Source organism: Stegostoma tigrinum, chromosome 21, assembly GCF_030684315.1.
Source record: "Stegostoma tigrinum isolate sSteTig4 chromosome 21, sSteTig4.hap1, whole genome shotgun sequence".
Classification (NCBI taxonomy): Eukaryota; Metazoa; Chordata; class Chondrichthyes; order Orectolobiformes; family Stegostomatidae; genus Stegostoma; species Stegostoma tigrinum.
The window spans coordinates 54,829,006-54,851,246 of NC_081374.1; the positions used below are offsets into that span (position 1 = coordinate 54,829,006).

The following is a 22,241-nucleotide window of genomic DNA, read 5'->3' on the forward strand; positions in this document are numbered from 1 at the left end:
TGTGAAGTTGTTCCAATTGGAAACGAGAGCAACAGAACAGTGTATGTTTTTAATGCAGAAAGACTGCAGAAAGCTTCAATACAGGGTGACTTGGGGGGACATGTGCACAGAATGCTGAAAGCTAGCAGGTAACCATAATAGTTAATGGAATGTTGACCATGATTTCAAGGGGGTTGGAATATAACAGGAGGGAAATCTTTCTGCAAATGTGAAAGGTGCTGCTGAGATAAGAAGAGATAACATTTCATTGGAGGCAGATCAGAAATGTTCACACAGATGATCTCAGTACGGAAGAATTAGCGATGGAGCAAAATTAAACAGATTGCGAATGTACTCACTGGAATTTGGAGGAATGAGAGGCAATCACATGAAAAGTGTTGACAATGTGATGCGCAGAGAAAGTTACCTCTTACAGGAGAGTCCAAGAATATATGGCTTTGTCTCAGAATGAAGGGGCACCAATTGAAGACTGAGACCAGGGGAAACTTCTTCTCTGAGAGGGTTGCAAGTCTTTGGAACTCATTGTCAGAGGGAGCTGTGGGGGCTGGGTCCTTGTGGATATTTTAGGCTGAAATAGCATTTAATATATAGGGGAATCAAGGATCAGAATCAAGGCAGGAGAGTGGACATGTATGCAGGTTTGGCCTAATTACCTAATGATGAGGGAGACTGGAATATCTGGTGTTAGAAGAATTCAATCATATCCAAGAAAATTCCAAAATGCTGAAACGGATTGACAGTAAGTGCAGGAGTGATATTTCTCTGGCCCTGTGGGTGAGTACCCGAGAACCTTCTCAGAACAAAGAACAATCCATTTCAGACTGAGATGAGGAGGAACTTATTCACTGAGAGGACGGTGAATTTTTGAAATACTGTGCCCCAGACAACTTGTGAAAGCTCTAATATCAAAGCTGACATTGGTAGATTTCAAGTTACTAATGACATCAGGGCACATTGAAATGTACCTGAATGTCCATAATTTGGAAATGCAGAGATTGTTTCATAAGGGTGGACGTGTGGTGCAGTAGGCTCTGTGCTGTCAGTTGAAGGGGGCTGAACAGACCAGACATGTCCTTGCTGTCTGAACAACTGCTCACCACTTTATTTTCATCAGCTCACCCAGTGTATCATGCTTCAGGCTTCCCCTGTCACCTTACTCCATGGCTTTCAATTTATGCACTGACCTGTAATTACATGGTCCATTCACTCCTCTTAAACAGAGCTCAATATTTGTCATGCTCAGACTCTAGGCCGGAAATCCCACTTTACAGATTGTACATTCATTAATGACATCACTCTTTCCTCAGCTAACCTCTTATATCACCTGGGGAATTACATCAGTTGACTGTGGCACAGAGGAGATAGGATGGAAAGAGTAACTGTTTGTTTAGTAACTGTCACTAATGTCAGTCCCCATGGATCCTAATTGTGTTGCTGCAGGGTGTACTGCATCTACTTATAAGGAGCATTGTTCAATTTTTCCTCTCATTGTGCCAGTGGGAGAGATAGCCGTGGCACCGACAGAGATCTGGGACACCAGAGAGAGAGAGAGGGAGAGAGAGAGAGAGGAAGACAGAGCACAGTTTACAATTGGAGAGTAATAGATGAGAATGATGCAACAATGTACTGGAATCTGGCAATGATGGATTGGAACAATGCAACACTGGATTTGATTCTAAGAACAAATGATTGGAATGTTACAACAAAAGATTGGAATGGTTTGACAATGGTTCAAAATGTGAGAACAGTCGATGGGAATGGGAAAACATTGGGAAGGGGTTTCATTGAGATGTTGAATTCTCTTTCTGCTACTTTCGATCGGAAGTCTCTGAAATACCACATTCGAATGGTCCTTCGGATTATGCAATTCATTTATTATCCGATTCTCGCTATCATTGCAGTGCCTGGTTAGTCTTTTGTATTGCTATAAATTGTGGTATTTTGCTGCTGTTATTTTCTTTTCTCTGTGTTGTTCATTCTGCCAACCATTGATAAGGGCCTTACCACGCTTGAAATTTACTCTCATCTTTACTGCTACTTGCCCTTGTCTAGGTCCAGCTGTTAGGTTTGTAATCCTGGCTACTTGGTGTCTTTTTGAGCGCTCACTGACTCAGTATCCATTCCTCCACTACCTCATGTCAATGTGGTTGAGGTTTAATACTGGAATCCTTGCTTACATTTACAAACAACAATGTTTGACAATCGGTTCCATCACTTGTTTACATGAGGGTAGCATCTCTTAGGTCTTACCCGTTTCCAAAATTCATTAACAGACAATTCAAGTTAAGTTTCTGTGATTTCCATTAGGGGGCAAAATGTACTGCAACATTCATGAACACATCAGTTAATAGCAACTTTTAACTCATCTTATATTTTCATTGCATGGTCACTTTATAGAATAACAATCATTGGATCCACCAAATAAACTGAACACTGATGCAAACATTTGTGACAGGAAGAGATACAAAATTCCACTTGTACATATCAATCAGTGCTCAATAAAACTGGTAACATTGTTCCAAGCACAAACTATAACTTCATTGTTTGTTTTCCTCACAGCCAATGTAGTAACAATTGTGATCCTGTCAAAAGAAAAGTGTGGTCTCTCCCGATGTGTTTCTCACTACCTGGTAGCCATGGCAACAGCAGATCTCCTAGTCATTATCTTTGAGCTCATATTGCGACACATTCCATTTGTCTATTTGGAAGGGCATCATTTCTTAGAAGGTATCCCTGTGTGTAATATCCACGCTGTCCTGCTATATGCAGCCACTGACTGTTCTGTCTGGTTCACCGTCACTTTCACCGTTGATCGATTTGTAGCCATTTGTTGCCCAAATCTGAGAAGTAAATACTGCAATGTGAAAACAGCAGCCGTGGTTCTGGCAACAGTGACTGGATTGAGCTGTTTGAAGAACATTTTCTGGTATTTTCTGTTTACTCATCGGTATTATGTCAGGAGCAGACCCTGGTTTTGTTGGGTGAAAAATGAACTGAAGTTTTCTCCAGTCTGGGGAGCAATTGAGTTCTGTCATTACATACTAACACCAGGAGTTGCCTTTATTCTCATTCTGCTTCTCAATGTTTTAACGGTTAGACACATTGCAGTGACCAGCAGATCCCGCAGGAGACTCCATCAGCAGAGCAACAGAAAGGGCACCAAAGACGCAGTGATGAAGAGTCGAAAGAATTCCATCATTTTATTGTTTCTTATCTCAGGGAATTTCATTCTGGTATGGTCAGTATCAATGGTGTATTGCATAAATTGGAGAATGACATTTTTGGGATATGAGTCTGTATATCTGCCTCTTCTGGTAATGGATCTGGGCTACATGCTGCAGATGCTGAGTTGCTGCACAAACACTGTGATTTACGTCATCACACATCCTAAGTTCAGAGAGCATTTGAAGAATATCGTGTACTATCCCTTTACCCCAATTGTGAAATGTATTAAACATTGAGACTGACTGAAGAATTACATCATCAGCAATCATTGTTGCACGTGTTTCTGTCTCATCCACAGTCCTGGTGTCTTATTAATAGACATCATTGAAAGAAGATGATATCTCCAGGACCTTTGCTCTGTGATTTTTCCTGCCTAATTTGACAGCCTGTGCACCTGTGCCAGTACACTGTTCATCTGCATCTCAATCCAAGTGTGGGTGTGTGGCTGTGCGTGTGTACAAGCATCAGATAGATAGATAGAGAAGCAAGTTCAGACTTTTAAGGAGGCATTTCACACTTCTCAAAAGGTATAATTTTCACACACGTCCATGAGAAGTGAAAATCATTTTTTACTAACTATCGATGTTGAGGATCGTATCGAGGTGAATGAAACTGGTCAATGCTGTGAAGCTGACTGCAATAAGGTTGGATTTCTGTTAACCATCATTGGATGATTTTTTGAATGACAGGGAGAAAGTAGAATAAAAAAATTGTAATCCAGCAGGAAGTTCTATTTCTACAAGAGTGGATAAAAGGATTTAGGTAGCTAAAGGAAATATTCATCCCTGAGTGAATGGAATTCAGGAATTAACAATGGTAAAGGAGGGAATGGTATGGCCATTGACCAAATATTTTCTTTCTCTTTATGTAGATGATGGCATAAAAATGGCCAAAATGAAGGGAAATCAGGGCAAAATGAACAGGGGCTGAAAACAATTCTTATCGTTCAATGGCTAAGAAAAAGCAAGAACTGCTGATGCAGGAATTTAGAGATGACACAGTGTGGGCCTGGAGGGACACAGTGGGTCAGGCAACATCAGAAGAGGAAGAAAGTTGACATTTGCGATCGGGACCCTTTATCAGGACTGTGGAGGGGTAAGTGAGCTCAGAAATAAATTAGGCAATCTGGGTTTGGGTGAAGATAGGGGCGGGGGTGATAGGTGGATGTAGGAAGGGATTGTGGAGATTGGTCAATGGGAAGGGTGGACACAACAGACCAAGTTTCAGGATGTGCAGGTTAATCCCTGTTGGAAATGAAATGATTGTTCGGGGCCATGGATGGAGTGGAGTGAGAAGGTGTGGGGTGAAGTGTAGCATTTCCTGCATTTGCAGAGAAAGGTTTCGGGCGTAGTGGGGCTGTTGGAGAGTGTGGAGCACACGAAGGAGTCGTGGAGAGACCATTCTCTGCAGAAACAACTCAACTGCATCTCCTGCATTTCCAGCACTTCTACCCTCAAACACGCTCGTCCCACCAGCAACAAGGATTGAGTTCCCCTGCTCCTCCCATACCACCCTACCAACATCTGAATCCAATGTATCCTCCACCACTTTCAACACTTGCAATCGGACTCCACCACAAAAGAAATATTTTCCTCCACATCCCTATCTGCTTTTTGTACGGACTACTCTCTCTACTCTCATCCACTCCACATTCACCATCCGGCAACCGCAGGAACTGCTTCACATCCCCCTACACCTCCGCTCTCACCCCCATCCAACACCCCAAACAATCATTCTGTATCTGCCAGGGATTCACCTGAACCTCCTCCAATCTGGTTTACTGCATTGGTTGCTCCCAATGTGGTCTCTTCGATGTGGAGAGACCAAGTGCAGACTCAGTAAATGATTTGCAGAGCATCTGTGCTCTGTACGCTCCAATCAACACCACCTTCCTGTTGCCAGCCATTTCAACTCCCTCCCTACTCCCTTGGAGACATGTCCATCCTGGGCCTCGGTCAGTGTCACAATGAGGCCACATGAACATTGGAGGAGCAATACCATACATTGCAGTTGGGGATCTTATATCCTAATGGCCTCAACATAGAATTCACTGACTTCAATATCACCCCATTCCCCATCTCGCTCCATGTCTAGACCTCTGTCTTATTCCCATTTCCTTGACCTGAAACAACCATTCTCCTTCTCACCTAACAGCCCCACCCTTCCGATTTGCCAATCTCCACAAACCCCTACCTGCATCCACCAATCACTCCCCCACCTACTGTCCGCCCCACACCACCCCCTTCTTCTATTTCTTTCTGAGCTCCATTCCACCCCCTGTCCCAATGAAGGGCCCCTATCTGAAAAGTTGACTTTTCTGATCCTCCGATGCTCCATGAACTGCTGTGTTCCTTGACTGTGCTGTTTTGATAGGGGTACATCAGAGCAGGGGAGCTTAAAATTCTGGGATGGTCCTTGTGTTCTAGATGGGACGTGGGCTCATTTTCCATTCCTAGTACTGGGAATGTGAGTAGGAGCTATCTCCAATTACAACTCCTGGGTTTTGGAACTGGTGTGGCGGATGGGATTTCTGTGGAGCATCTGAAAAGCTGAGAGAGATGTGGATAGTACATACAGTGAGGTGGTCACACCTCAGGCCGAGAATGGGTGACCATCATGCAGAGAAAGAGGACTCAGAAGACAATACTGGAATCCCCTGTGGCCATTCCCCTGAGAAACAGATGTGACACTTTAGATCCTGCTGAGGGCAATGGTCTCTCAGTGGGAAGAAGCAACAGCCAATTTCAAGACTCCACCACTGGTTCTGCTGCACATGTGAACAGCAAAGCCTGAGGAAATACAATAGTTGTTCAATTGTAAGAGGAACAGGTAGGATTTCTGTGGCTGCAGATCAGACTCCAGGATGGCATGATGCCTCTCTTGTATTAGGGGCAAAGGATGTTTCAGAGCGTCTACATGAGGGGGAGGGTGAACAGCCAGTGGTCATGATGCACGTTGGTGTCAACGACATGGGAGCACAAAATGGGAGAAAGTCCTAATAGCAGATGAGAGGGTGATAGGAAGCAAACTAATAAGTAGGACTTTAAAGGTAGACATCTCAGGATTGCAACCAGTGCAATGTGCCAGTCGGGGAAGAGATAGCAGGATGGAACAGATGAACATGGGGCTAAAGAGATGCTCTGAGGTGGCAGTTTTCAAATTCCGGGTAGAGGTGGGACGAGGACGAACTGGACTGGTTAGGCCCAGGGAGCTTACCCTTTTCCCCAAATACATGATGGGCATCATGCCATCTTGGAGTCTGGTCTGCAGCCACAGATGCCTGTGGGGGAATATGAGTGAGAGTGTTTGGGGAGGGTTTAATTTAAATTGGCAGGGAGTGGGAAGCTGTTCAGGGAGTCAGGGAAGTAGAGTCGAGGCAAAGAGAAAAAGACAAAAAGATGAATAAGAGGCACGATAGGCAGAGGGACAGAATCAAACAAGGACACAGTAAAAAATAATGGGAAATGGCCAAGGAACATTAAAAAGACAAGCCTTAAGGTATTCAAAATGAAGTGAATGAATCAAACACGATAATGACTATGGTATCATTTGAATTATAAAAACATGGCTATGAGGGGACCTGAGGTAATAACTGACCATTCAATTGTATTCAGTATTTGGGAAGGACAGCCAAAATGGAAAAGGCAGTGGAGGTGAATCACTGGTTTGAGACGATACCAACACAATATTGAGGAATGTTATCAGGTGAGAAATTTCCAATGTGGATAAAATTGAGAGATATCAAGGCGATCTTACAGTGCAATGGGTAAAATTGAGAGATGTCAAGGGGCAAAAGACATTGATATCGAGACCACCCAAGTGCAGTGGTCATTTTGGGAATGGTATTAAATAGAAAACTAGAACTGCATGCAGTAAAGGAATAGTTGTAAACATGGGTGGCATTAATCTGTATGTAGTTTGTGAAAATAAAATTAATCACAATTGTGTTCCCAGGATGATTTTCAGGACCAACACAGAAAGGAATGGCAGTGGATGAGCAATGGTGAACATTTGATAGAGTCAAAGGGTGAACTGCAATAATGGTATGTCCCTGTCTGGAACATGATGCACAACAGGGGTAAAATCATAGCTAAAAGGGAAGGTAGCGACAGCATTGGATGCAAAAAGGTGGCATACAAATGAATGAGAAAAACATTAGACCGAAGTGTTCGTAAAATTTAGAAGCCAGCAAAAGTGGCGCAAATGGGTGATTACGAAGCTGGGAATAGAGTATGAGAGTAGGATTACTGAGAACCAAAGAGCAGACAGTAGAATTTTCTATCAGTGTGTGAAGAGAAAAGGTTTGGGGACCTCTCTTAGGCATAATGAATGGACCCCCACTTGCTTTCAGCGGAAATCCATCAGCAAAATCTATCTGCCGAAGGATTGCAGCACGTTAAGCTTGAATTTTCCAGAGAGCCTATCCATCCGAGGAGCAGCTTCCTGGACCCCTCCAGAAGAGACATCCCTGCCTCTGAGTTAGAATCCTACTTGTAAAATAGTAAGCTCGGGAATGTGAGGGTGATTGCAAACTGCTGTAACACCCAAATGAACACCTTGTTAGGGCACCTCCCCCAATCCCTGACCCGAGCCTGCTGGCAGGTCATCAGTGGATGAAGAAAAACAGTTAACATTCAAAGCTGTATCTCCTCTCATGTCTGGCCGAGCAGCACCCTCTTATGGTGCTGGAGAAATTGTTGCTCTATCCCTTTGGATTGTTGGCCTTCTTTCGTTTCAGTCCTTTGGTCAACATAAATTTAGAGAATACCCCAAACATAATGAAAAGTTTCAACTCAAGGAAGTAGTTCTGTTGGGTAAGAAGGCATATGAAGGGGGTAGTTATTGCAGGGGTAATGTGTGTTAGGAGCATTGTTGCATCAGGGAAGTTGATGAGTCCTATCAGAGCAGTTATCGTGTGAGGGGTTGTGCCAGAGGGGTAGATGTAATCTACCCTCACGGAGCTCAGGGAGCTCAACATATCATGAACAGTCATGTAATGGAATCGGTTGATGGTGTCAGGAGACAGACATGTCGAGGAGTCGTTGTGTCAGGGTACAGTCATGTTGGGGTTAGCAATGTTAGCGGGCAGGAGTGTTCACCATTTGGGTGGGAGTCATGATGGGGACGTCAGACTGGTTTGGGAAGTGTCACTTCAGGGGGGAGTTGTGATGCGGTAGCCGGGTTGAGGGTTTGATCTGTTTGACTGGCATTCGTGTTGGGGAGCAGTCATGTCAGGGGCAGGTGTGTTTGGGGACAGGCATGTTCGACGTAGCTGTGACAGTGCAGTCCTTTCGGGGGACAGTTGTGTCAGTCGGAATTCATGCCAGAGGTAGTTGGGCACAGTGTTGTCAATGTGCAGATGTGTCGGTGGGAGGTGCGCAGATCTGTCAAGTAGTAGCTGTGTCCGGGCATAGCCACGTCAGGGAGTATTCTTGTCAGGGGGCAGTTGTGTCCACTGTCAGTGTGTCAGGGGGTAATCATTTCAGGGGACAGTTGTGTTTGGGGTTAGTGTATCAGGGCCTGTTGTGTCATGGGTGACTTCTGTCCGGAGTTGGTGTATGAGGGGCCAGTTGTGTCCGGGGTTTGTGTATCGGGGGTAGTTGTTTGAGGGGACACTTGTTCTGGGATCAATATGTCAGGGGGTAGTCATTTTAGGGAGAAGTTGTGTATGGGAGAGTGTATCAGGGCCTGTTGTGTCATGGGTCAGTTGTGTCCAGGGTTAGTGTGTCAGGGGATAGTCGTTTCATGGTAGCTGTGACACATTCGGTTGTCCTGTCAGGGGGAGTTTGGTTTGGTGTTAGACATGTCATGGAAAGAGTTCTCCCATGCCAGGAGTGGGGATGGAAGCGGGACTGCTCCTCGCTCTTTGCCTCCTGTTTGGAGTGGCTTTCAACATTTCAACATTTCAACTCTCCCTCGCATTCCTGAGACGACATGTCCATCCTGGGCCTCCTGCAGTGCCACAATGATGGCACCCGAAGGTTGCAGGAACAGCAACTCATATTCCACTTGGGAACCCTGCAGACCAATGGTATCAATGTGGATTTCACAAGCTTCAAAATCACCCCTCCCATGACTGTATCCCAAAACCAGCCCAGCTCGAACCCACCTCCCTGATTGGTTCTTCCTCTCACCTATCTCCTACTTCCACCTCAAGCCGCCACTCCATTTCCTACCTACTAACATCATCCCGCCCCCTTGACCTGTCCATCCTCCCTGAACTGACCTATCCCCTCCCTTCTAATCCAGGCAGCATTCTGGTAAACCTCTTCTGCACCCTCTCCAAAACCTGCACATTCTTTCTGTAATGTGGTGACCAGAATTGAACACAATATTCTCAGGGCTGCCCAGTCAAGGCTGATAAAGCTACAACATGACATCTTGACTGTTGTACTCAATTTCCAGACCAACAAAAGCAACCATGCTACACCCATTCTTCATTATCCAATTTGAGCAGCCTCCTGAGTGCACAAACACAGATTGTCAACTTGGCTGAGCAACAAAGAATGCTGGGATCATTGGCCAAGTGAAACTCTGAAATCACAAAACCCACACACCAGACGCAGTGCAAACACAGCAGCAAGGTAACAGGTAGTCTGCACAGACACCCCCAACAACTTATCCACTAAACAAAAGGCAGTCCAGACAGAAAGGCACCGGGTCAAGCTGCACAAAGAAACCTGACAGCAGCATGCCATCAAAACGATTGATTTTGTTTCAAACTATTAAGGGTTCTCATCCTCTCTGAGGAAAGGTCTCGGCCTGAAACGTTAGCTTGTGTGCTCCTGAGATGCTGCTTGGCCTGCTGTGTTCATCCAGCTTCGCACTTTGTTATCAAGGGTTCTCACGCTGATTGGTGAGAAATACAGAACGTTCGAGAAACACATTTAAAATGTATAAAAACAGAGTTCACCTGCAGACCACTCTCTTGGAATCGTTCTTGTAATCGCCTGATGCCCACTGAGAAGACCAGAATGCAAAGAGGCAGAGACCAGCTGACCATCAAGAGAGATGGAGAGAGGGAGAAAGCAGCTTTGCAGAGCCAGAGACAGAGCCACGGAAAAAGTGACTGTGTAAATTTACAAGAGACTCTGGAAGTATTGTAAACGTAAAAGATAGTATGTTTCATATTGATAATTCCTGTAATTTTGTTCCTGATAAATTGTGAATGTTTTACTTTGTTACTGACTTGTGTTCATATTCATTTACTCGCTTTGGTACTGTGGGACACCTGTGCAAATTCATTCAGAACATTCTCGTCATAATTGTCTGCAATATGTTTAAGGAGGAATCAGACAACACGATCTACTTATGTGACCACTTTCAAGGAGCTATGAACCTGAACTCCAAAATCCCTCTGTACATCAATGCTGTTCAGGTCTCTGTCATTAACTGTATACTTTTCCTTAACATTTGATCTCCCCGAGTTCAGCACCTCACACTGACATGGATTAAACACCACCTGCCATTTCTCTGCCCATATCTGCAACTAACAACCTTCCACACTATCCACAACTTAGCCAGTTGTTATTTTCTTCACAGATGCTGCCAGACCTGCTGAGCCTTCCCCGCAACTTTGTTTTTGTTCACCGATCTTTGTCTCGTCCATAAAATTACGTACCCACACATCTCAATCTATATCCAAGTCATTAGACATACCATAAACAGCAGGGGACCCAGTACAGATCTGTACAGAACACCACTAGTCACAGAACCTCCAGCCTGAAAAACAACCCTCCACCATTCCCTGACGAAGGATCACTGGACCCGAAACATTAACTCTGACTTTTTCCTTCACAGATGCTGCAAAACCCTCTGAGCTTTTCCAGAAACTTCTGTTTTTGTTCCTCCACCACTACCCTCTGTCTTCAGTCAACAAGCCAATTCTGAATCCACACGGCCAAGTCACTGTGGATCCCATGCATCTGTACCTTCTGGGTGAGCCTACCATGAGGGACCTTGTTGAAAGCCTCACTAAAATCCATGTAGACAATGTACACTGCTCTACCCTCATCAATCATCTTTGTTAACTCCTCGCAAAATTCAACCAAGTTAATAGGACATGACATGCACTGCAGAAAGCCATGCTGACCGTCCCTAACTGGCAATGGACGGGCGGTGGGTGAAGACTCGTGATAAGTTCACCCCTGGTGTTACCCAGGCTCCTTCTTATGACAGATGATGGTTGTGACTGGAGCTTCCCCCTTGCCTCTACCATCGTCGGTTTGGATGCATGGCACATCGCATTGGGAAGCCAAGTGTTCCACCACGCTGTGCGTTGTTGAGGAGAAGCTGCGAATGGGGACATGGAGATTAGCTCACAATGGATCCCAGATCCAAGCCCTAACCAATGCATCAAAAAAGAAACCTGGGGTGAAATCAGAGCGGGATTCAGCCATTCGGCCCATCTCAGACCTACCCCATCATTCAATTGGGTCATAATTGATCTCCCTCTTGGGTCTTGACCATAGAGATGCTGAGAGCTTAAGTAGCAGTGAGATGGGGACTCCTACCCTGACCAAATTCCAGGTTTCAACCCAAGTAAATTAGATTCCCTACAGTGTGGAAACAGGCTCTTTGGCCCCAACAAGTCCACACCGCAACTTGAAGCATCCCACCCAGACACATCCCCCTATAACCCAAACACCACTGAACACTACGGGCAGTTTAACATGGCTGATCCACCGAGCCTACACATCTTTGTACTGTGGGAGGAAACTGGAGCACCTGGAGGAAACCCACGCAGACACGGGGAGAATGTGCAAACTCCACACAGACAGTCACCCAAGGCTGGAATCGAACCCGGGTCCCTGGTGCTGTGAGGCTGCAGTGCTGACCACTGAGCCACCGTGCAGCCCGAAGTGTGAACGGATGAATCAAAAAGACGAACTCTAGAGATGTGATGTGGGAATACAGTGTCGTAGTGGTAGGCGAATGTTCCAGTGGCATGGGAATCAAATCTCAACATGGCCCTTGGAATGGAATTTGAAACCAGTTCATAAATCTGCAGTATAAACCAAGTCTTAGTAACAATGACTGTTCACCTGTTAATTGGTGTAAAATCCAAATCAGGTTCACTCATATCCCTGCAGGAAAGGAAATCTGCTGTTGTTACAAGGTTTGGCGAACATGTGACTCCAAACTGCTCACTCTGGGATGAGTGGGAATTTTTCCTCTGAATCCCAGGGACATGTGTCTGTGGAATTCCTTCCCTGGGACAGCAGTTTGTTGGGAGGGGAGAGACAAAAGTCATGATCTAACCAAATCTTGGAGTAAACTCAAAAAGGCGATCAGTGTCATAGAGGTGTACAGTACAGGAAAAGACCTTTCAGCCCATTGTGTCTGTGCTGCTGAGAAACAAACCATTCTAAACCCACTCCCCAGGACTTAGCCCAAGGCTTGACATTGTGAGTGCATATCTAAATAATTCTTCTTTTGGATTAGGGCTTCTGTCTCTCCCACTCTTGCAGGCAGTGAGTTTCAGATCCCCACCACCCTCTGGGTGAAACATTTTTCTTCACATTCCCTCGGAACCTCCTGCACATTCTCTTAAATGTTCACACCACACACACCCTGGTACTTGAGCCTTCCATCAAAGGGAAATGTTTCTTCCAATCTCCCCCATCTCTGCCCAGCATTATTTTATACATCTTAATCATGTACCCTCTCAATATCCTCTGTCCTATGGAAAGCAACCCCAATCTGTCTTCAGTAACTGGATCTGTCTATCCCAGGCAAAATCCTGGTAAATCTCCTTCACACCTTCTCTAGTGCAATCACATCCCTCCTGTAATGTGTATTACGGGACTGCATACTCTTGCTATGTCTCCCTGAACAATGCTTTTTCACTATTCTACCATAACCTCCCTATACTTTAAACTCAATGCCTTGGCAAACAAAACCAAGTGTAATGTATCCCTTGTTAACCACTTCATCTCCTTATCCCACTCAATAAATAGATTGATGGACACAAACCCAAGCTCCCTCTGATTCTCAGTGCTTCACAGCGTCCAACCATCCATCATGTGTTTCCTTGCCTGTCCTCCTGCCTGAGTGCAACACTTCACACCTGCCAGGTTGAACAAGTATTCTGAAGGTCAGCTTCAGAGTTCATGGATCTCACTGACCAGACCTGTACTATTCACACCAGCAAATTCCCAAATGGCATCTCTCTACCGAGGAAGACCATGACCCCTGTGGAGGATTGAGACACCTGCCGTGTGTGCCCTTGACAGAATATCACACACCCAAATAATGGATGGATGCTGTAAAATGGGAGCCTATAAGGATGGGATCCACAATGCACTTGAATCTGACTGCTCCACACGAATGTCGATCATGCAGAAAAAAAACCTCAGCATGTTGTCTGAATACTAAGAGTTTGCAGAGCTCTGAGATGCAGAGAGATGTGGAAGTCCTTGTGCATCAGACCATAAGACACATGAGCAGAAATTAGGCCATTCAGCCCACATTGAGTGTGCTCCACCATTCAATCATGGCTGATAAGTTTCTCAACCCTATTTTCCAGCTATTTCTCTGTAATCCTTGATCCCCTTGACAATCAAGAACATATCTAACTCTGTCTTAAATATGGTCAATGATTCATCTATCTCTGTATGAAAAAGTTTCTCCTGAGCTCTGTTTTAAAGGTTCTTCCCATTACTCTAAGGCTGTGCCCTCTGACCCAAGGTTTTCCAGCCAATGGAAACATCCTCCCAATGTCCACTCTCAACAGGCTGTTCAGTATTCCTGAAGTTCCAATTAGGACGCCTCATCCTTCTAAACTCCACCAAGTATGGACCCAGAGTGCTCAAACATTCTCATATGTTAAGCCTTTCATTCCTGGAATCATTCTCGTGAACCTCCTCTGGACCCTCTCCAGGCCTGATGCATCCTTCCTGACTCACAATACTCTCAAAGCGGTCTGACCAGACCTTTATAAAATCTTAGGGATACATCCCTGCTTTTATATTCTAGTCCTCTTCAAATAAATGCTAAAATTGTATTTGCCTTCCTCACTACTGACTGAACATGCAAGTTATAGAACATAGAACATTACAGCACAGTACAGGCCCTTCGGCCCTTGATGTTGTGCCGACCTGTCATACCGATCTGAAGCCGATCTAACTTACACTATTCCATCTACGTCCGTATGTTCATCCAATGACGACTTAAATGTACCTAAAGTTGGTGAATCTACTACTGTTGCAGGCAAAGCATTCCATTCCCTTACTACTCTCTGAGTAAAGAAACTACCTCTGACATCTGTCCTATATCTTTCACCCCTCAATTTAAAGCTATGCCCCCTTGTGCTCGCTGTCACCATCCTAGGAAAAAGGCTCTCCCTATCCACCCTATCTAACCCTCTGAAGAGACTCCCAAGTCCTTTTGCACTTGAGATTTCTGAATTTTCTCCCCATTTAGAACTGTCTATGCCCCTATTCTTCCTACCAAAGTGTACAGCCTCACACTTTCCCATGGTGTTTTCCATCTGCCACTTCTTTGTCCACTCTCCAAACCTGTCAATCCTTCAGCAGCTTCCCCTCCTCTTCAATACTACCTGTTGTTCTACCTGTCTTTATATCATCAGCAAACTTTGCCAGAATGCCCTCAATTCCTTCATCTAAATCAATAATGGACAAAGTGAAAGGTTGTGGTCCCTGCACTGATCCTTATTAAATATAACACCCTAATGGCTGCTGTTAGGTTAGTTTTCAGAGACCCTCACGGACTTGATGCAAAAACAAGACACTGGCCTGTTTAGAAAAACACAAATCCTTTTATTACAAAGCAAGTCCAAGCTGTGGAGGATCACTGTACTCAACCCGGCTCAGAGTGCAGAGTCTCGTAAGCAATTCCCCCTGAGCAGTGGACAGTCCCCATTTTTTATACCTTATCGGGTGCATAACACATGAAACAATTGTACATCTCACAATGGTATGTTCCATGAAACAATCACCACATTGGACAATGACATGATGCAAAAACAATTACTACATCGAAAACAAAGAGAGCAGGATACAGTAGTGATCGTTCGCGAAGTGACTGCTAACGGCAGGAGGCGATTTCAAGTTCCTGAAGTGACAGAATGTAATTTCAAGCCGCTGAAGTGTCTGGCTTGAATAAAAGTCAGTGCCCGGGCAGTTTAAATGCAGTGTCTGCATACCTCTGTGTAGGCAGATAAGAGCATTAATGTACAGAGAATACAGAAATCAATGGGATGTTATCCCAATAACATCTCATTCCCTCCTTTTATCATTTCATGATAACCTATATCGGGGCCGAGAAGGGAGCTGCTAGTCTGGCAAACACAAGCTTTCAGCAAGAGTTCAGGCATACCATAAATATACCACAGACAGCTATGATAACTATTAGAATAACTAACTCATGTAGCAGGTATGAGCCCCAAGAACCACTCATAAGCCAGCCCAACAACTCCCCAGCCCCCCACCCCAAGCCCGCAGTGGGGTCCCTCTCCGTACTGTTCCAACTGCCTCTGTATGGCTTGAATAGCCTGTGTAATGTTATAGGACTCATTGGTAACATGGGTAATGCAATTGTCCCCTATAATACCCCTCCTTGCTGAGCCAGTTGATAGTCCACCGCATACTGGGTGTGATGAGCATAGGGTCGAAGTTCGGCTAACTCTTGGTTGACTGCCTCCAATGAGTGCGAGCAGCAGCGGAGGCAAGACGGACCCGGAAGACTGCAGCTAAGGTAAAGCAGTTTATTTTTAAAATTACTTACCGGTAGCGGGCAGCGGCGTTTTTTTTCCCTCTTTCAGAGAAGGAGCGGGACCACCAGAGGAAGTGACGAGGACCAGAGGGGCAGCCGGGAAGGAAAGCAGTGAGTATAAATACTCACCCTTCGACGACAACGGCCATTTTGAGTGCGAGCAGCAGCGGAGGCAAGACGGACCCGGAAGACTGCAGCTAAGGTAAAGCAGTTTATTTTTAAAATTACTTACCGGTAGCGGGCAGCGGTGTTTTTTTTTCCTCTTTCAGAGAAGGAGCGGGAGCACCAGAGGAAGTGACGAGGACAAGAGGGGCAGCCGGGAAGGAAAGCAGTGACCATATATATCAGCAAGGCTGCAGAATGTGGCAGTTGGGAGATGTGGCACACGTCTCCGCTGGCTACATCTGCGGGAAGAGCACGCAGCTACAGCTCCTTGAAAACCGTGTTAGGGAAATGGAGCTGGAGCTGGAGCTGGATGAACTACGGATCATTCGGGAGGCAGAGGGGGTAATTGAGAGGAGTTATCGGGAGTTGGTCACTCCTAAGGCTCAGGACGAGGATAGATGGGTTACAGTTAGGGGGAGGAAAGGGGACAGACAGACAGTGCAGAGATCCCCTGTGGGCATTCCCCTCAGCAATAAGTATACCGTTTTGGATACTGCTGGGGGGGATGACCGACCAGAGGAAAGCCATAGTAGTCAGTTCTCTGGCACTGAGCCTGACACTGTGGCAAAGAAGGGAAGGGGGCAGAATAGAAAAGTACTCGTGGTAGGGGACTCGATAGTTAGGGGAATCGACAGGAGATTTTGTGGGCAAGATCGGGATTCCCGGAAGGTATGTTGCCTCCCTGGTGCCAGGGTCCGGGACGTCTCCGATCGGGTGTATAAAGTTCTAAAAGGGGAGGGCGAACAGCCAGAATTCGTGTTACATATTGGCACAAATAATATAGCCAGAAATAGGTTTGAGGATATAAAAAGTGATTTCAGGGAGTTAGGATGGAAGCTGCAGAGCAGGACGAACAGTAGTGTTCTCTGGTTTACTACCGGTGCCACGAGATAGCGAGGTGAGGAACAGGGAGCGGGCGCAGCTGAACACGTGGCTACGCAGCTGGTGTAGGAGGGAGGGCTTCAGATATGTTGATAATTGGGATGCCTTCTGGGGAAGGTGGGACCTGTACAAGAAGGACGGGTTGCATCTGAACTGGAAGGGGACCAATGTCCTGGGTGGAAGGTTTGCTCGAGTAGTTCGAGAGGGTTTAAACTAGTATGGCAGGGGGGTGGGAACCTGAGCTGTATACCAGAGGTGAGTGTTGATGCAGGTGAGGCAGTAGCAAGAGGTAGACCAGCTAGTGGGAAGGATTTTCCTGGGAAGGAACCAAGGGATCGGTTAAAGTGTGTTTGCTTTAATGCAAGGAGTATCAGGAATAAAAGTGATGAACTTAGAGCATGGATCAGTACCTGGTGCTATGATGTTGTGGCCATAACAGAGACATGGGTTTCTCATGGGCAGGAATGGTTGCTGGATGTTCCAGGGTTTAGAACATTTACAAAGAATAGGGAGGGGGGAAAAAGAGGAGGGGGTGTAGCGCTACTAATCAGAGAGGGTATCACAGCTACAGAAGCTTCCATTGTCGAGGAAGATCTGCCTACTGAGTCAGTATGGGTGGAAATTAGGAACAGCAAGGGAGTAGTCACCTCGTTAGGGGTTTACTACAGGCCCCCCAATAGCAGCAGGGAGATTGAAGAAAGCATAGGTCGACAGATTTTGGAAAAGTGTGCACGCAGTAGGGTTGTTGTAATGGGTGACTTTAACTTTCCTAATATTGATTGGAACCTCCTTCGAGCAGAAGATTTGAATGGAGCTGTTTTTGTAAGGTGTGTTCAGGAGGGTTTCCTAACGCAGTACGTTGACAGGCCGACGAGGGGAGAGGCCATTCTAGACTTGGTGCTCGGAAACGAGCCGGGGCAGGTATCAGATCTTGTGGTGGGAGAGCATTTTGGTGATAGTGACCATAACTGCCTCACATTCTACATAGCTATGGAGAAGGAGAGGATTAGGCAGAATGGGAGGATATTTAATTGGGGAAGAGGAAACTATGATGCGATTAGACATGAGTTAGGAAGCATGGACTGGGAGCAGTTGTTCCATGGTAAGGGAACTATAGACATGTGGAGACGGTTTAAGGAACAGTTGTTGGGAGTGATGAGTAAATATGTCCCTCTGAGACGGGTAAGATGAAGGAACCTTGGATGACGAGAGCGGTGGAGCTTCTAGTGAAAAGGAAGAAGGTAGCTTACATAAGGTGGAGGAAGCTAGGGTCAAGTTCAGCTAGAGAGGATTACATGCAGGCAAGGAAGGAGCTCAAAAATGGTCTGAGGAGAGCCAGGAGGGGGCACGAGAAAGGCTTGGCAGAAGGAATCCGGGAAAACACAAAGGCATTTTACACTTACGTGAGGAATAAGAGAATGGTCAAAGAAAGAGTAGGGCCGATCAGGGATAGCATAGGGAACTTGTGTGTGGAGCCTGAGGAGGTAGGGGACGCCCTAAATGAGTTTTTTGCTTCTGTCTTTACGAAAGAAACCAACTTTGTAGTGAATGAAACCTTTGAAGAGCAGGTGTGCATGCTGGAATGGATAGAGATAGACGAAGCTGATGTGCTGAAAATTTTGTCAAACATTAAGATTGACAAGTCGCCAGGCCCGGATCAGATTTGTCCTTGGCTGCTTTGGGAAGCGAGAAATGCAATTGCTTCGCCACTTGCGAAGATCTTTGCATCCTCGCTCTCCACTGGAGTCGTACCTGAGGACTGGAGAGAGGCAAATGTAATTCCTCTCTTCAAGAAAGGAAATAGGGAAATCCCCGGCAATTATAGACCGGTAAGTCTCACGTCTGTCGTCTGCAAGGTGTTAGACAGGATTCTGAGGGATAAGATTTATGACCATCTGGAAGAGCATGGCTTGATCAAATACAGTCAACACAGCTTTGTGAGGGGTAGGTCATGCCTTACAAACCTTATCGAGTTTTTTGAGGATGTGACTAGGAAGGTTGATGAGGGTCGAGCTGTGGATGTGGTGTATATGGACTTCAGTAAGGCATTTGATAAGGTTCCCCATGGTAGGCTCATTCAGAAGGTCAGGAGGAATGGGATACAGGGGAACTTAGCTGCTTGGATACAGAATTGGCTGGCCAACAGAAGACAGCGAGTGGTAGTAGAAGGAAAATATTCTGCCTGGAAGTCAGTGGTGAGTGGAGTTCCACAGGGCTCTGTCCTTGGGCCTCTACTGTTTGTAATTTTTATTAATGACTTGGACGAGGGAATTGAAGGATGGGTCAGCAAGTTTGCAGACGACACAAAGGTCAGAGGTGTCGTTGACAGTGTAGAGGGCTGTTGTAGGCTGCAGCGGGACATTGACAGGATGCAGAGATGGGCTGAGAGGTGGCAGATGGAGTTCAACCTGGATAAATGCGAGGTGATGCATTTTGGAAGGTCGAATTTGAAAGCTGAGTACAGGATTAAGGATAGGATTCTTGGCAGCGTGGAGGAACAGAGGGATCTTGGTGTGCAGATACATAGATCCCTTAAAATGGCCACCCAAGTGGACAGGGTTGTTAAGAAAGCATATGGTGTTTTGGCTTTCATTAACAGGGGGATTGAGTTTAAGAGTCGTGACATCTTGTTGCAGCTCTATAAAACTTTGGTTAGACCGCACTTGGAATACTGCGTCCAGTTCTGGGCGCCCTATTATAGGAAAGATGTGGATGCTTTGGAGAGGGTTCAGAGGAGGTTTACCAGGATGCTGCCTGGACTGGAGGGCTTATCTTATGAAGAGAGGTTGACTGAGCTCGGTCTCTTTTCATTGGAGAAAAGGAGGAGGAGAGGGGACCTAATTGAGGTATACAAGATAATGAGAGGCATAGATAGAGTTGATAGCCAGAGTCTATTTCCCAGGGCAGAAATGGCTAGCACGAGGGGTCATAGTTTTAAGCTGGTTGGTGGAAAGTATCGAGGGGATGTCAGAGGCAGGTTCTTTACGCAGAGAGTTGTGAGAGCATGGAATGCGTTGCCAGCAGCAGTTGTGGAAGCAAGGTCATTGGGGTCATTTAAGAGACTGCTGGACATGTATATGGTCACAGAAATTTGAGGGTGCTTACATGAGGATCAATGGTCGGCACAACATTGTGGGCTGAAGGGCCTGTTCTGTGCTGTACTGTTCTATGTTCTAATGCCGTCATTGTGCTGTTTCCCAGGGAGGTGAGTCTGCATACAATATAATTTCGATTTTTTTTTTTGTAGACACCACCCCTGGGGAGCCTCCCAAATTGACAGTTCTCAGGAAGCCAGATCCCACGGAAGAGCCCAAGGCCATTGTGTCCTGCCATGCAGCGCCATACTCCCAGCTCAGGAAACGTCTGACAATTTGCCATTGAGCCTGTGCTTGTTGGGGACAAGGGACCATGAGAGGCCCAATGGTCCCAACAGCAAACAGCACTGGCAGAGTTGGAGTGGCAGTTGTGAAGATCCTGTTATGAAGGAAAATGAATCCCTTCTTAGCCCGGTAGTCACCCTTATCCCAGGGTGTTCTGCCGGGTCGACCGAAGACTATTTCTGCTGCTGAGAGTCCAGTAGTAGAGTGGGGTGTTATTCGCATGTGGTACAAGGCTCGGGGCAAAACCTTTAACCTTTTCAGGCTGCTGTCTAATGTCAACTTGGTCAATTTCGCCTTGTGTTCCTTTAGCTCTTTCCACTATCCTTGCCGCCTGGGGTGATAGGCACAGTGGAATTGCTTTTGGATGCGTAACACATCACACAGTTCCTCATTAATCTTTCCTACAAAGTGAGGGCCATTGTCCAAACTAATTTGTCGTGGCACTCCAAACCTCGGTATTATTTCAGTTAATCATAATTTTAGAACTGTTGAGGCTTTGTTATTTGTCATAGGAAAAGCCTCTATCCACCTACAATGACAAGGCAATATTTATAACTATTTACACGCGGTAATTCAATAGAACCTAGTTGAATGCATTCAAACGGTCCACCTGGCAAGGGTGTTTTTCCTGGTGAGCATCTCACCCCCTGACCAACATTGTTTTGATGGCACGTGAGACACGATGCTGAATGCGACTGGGCTGCCTCAGTCAGTCTGGGGTGCCACCAGGTACGGAACATAATACCACTCATTCCCTCCTTGCCAAGGTGGGTGTCAGAATGCAGACAGCCAACAGCATTGGTAACGAAGCATCAGGTACACACACTTGGCCGACTGGGGTAACCCAAAGGCCTGAGGACACAGAATGCAAACATCCATGCGCCTTCCAAATATCCGTTTCAGAAGCGGGACGTCCCCCTGTAAGTGCCGAACAGTGACTACATCTGGCATGCCTGTCTTGTCTGAAGGAGGTGTGTGATTTACCACCTGCTTGTTCATGGAGGGCACAATAAACGTTTGATCTGCAGCAGCCGGTTCAGCATCCTGCTCAGCCCGAGCGTTTCCCCGAGTAACTACAGAATCATCGGAGGCATGGGCAGCGCATTTGATAATAGCCAAGGAGGTGGGTTGCCTGGTGAAAGTTTTTAATAGGCAGGGAATTCTGGATGGATGTACCTGAGGACGTTAAAAACCCACGCTGAGACCATAACTGGCCAAAGTCGTGGGAGACTCCAAAGACAGAGCGAGAGTCGGTGTAAATATTCGCTGACTTCCCTGAGGCTGGGATGCAGGCGCAGGTGAGGGCAAAAAGTTCTGCTTTCTGAGCACAAACCGGGGGCTGAAACACCACTGATTCTAATGTGGAAGCAGCATCGACAATCACGTATCTAGAGGGGGGTGTACCCATGGGGGACATAGAGGAACTGCCATCAACAAACAGGACATGGCCCGGCGAAGGGAGTGGCACTTCAGTAAGGTACGGTCGGGGAGTGGTTAGAAATTGGTTCCTTTGGACGCAGTTATGGGGGTGTTCGCTCAAAAACGTGGCTGGGTTAATAGTGGAGCAGAAAAAGAATGTCAAGAGGGGATTGTTAAGGAGTGCGACTTCGTAGCGGTTTAAACGTGCCTGGGTAAGGTGTTGAGTCTAGTGGGAGGTGAGGAGAGCTACAATGGCATGTGAGGTATAGATGGTAACAGGCTGCTGGAGACATTGGAGGCTACAGTGACTAAGGAACAAATCGCAGGAAGAATCTAGGAACAAGCGGGTAAGCCCTGAGCTACAGAGTGTAGTGGGCAACCGGTCGTTTGTGATCACTGAATCTGTGTCAATACCCCAGTAGCGCACCCATCCAG

The 22,241-nt window shown here is 46.1% G+C and overlaps 1 protein-coding gene across 1 annotated transcript; it reads left to right on the top strand.

Annotated features, from left to right (window-relative positions):
* The first annotated feature begins 1,508 nt into the window (after positions 1-1,508).
* On the top strand, positions 1,509-20,388 carry LOC132210835 (neuropeptides capa receptor-like). Its single transcript, XM_059653286.1, has 4 exons — positions 1,509-1,907; positions 2,560-3,170; positions 7,577-7,703; positions 20,255-20,388. Exons 1-4 carry the CDS (start codon positions 1,622-1,624, stop codon positions 20,386-20,388), a joined length of 1,158 nt encoding a protein of 385 aa, XP_059509269.1. The 5' UTR covers positions 1,509-1,621.
* Positions 20,389-22,241: the final 1,853 nt, after the last annotated feature.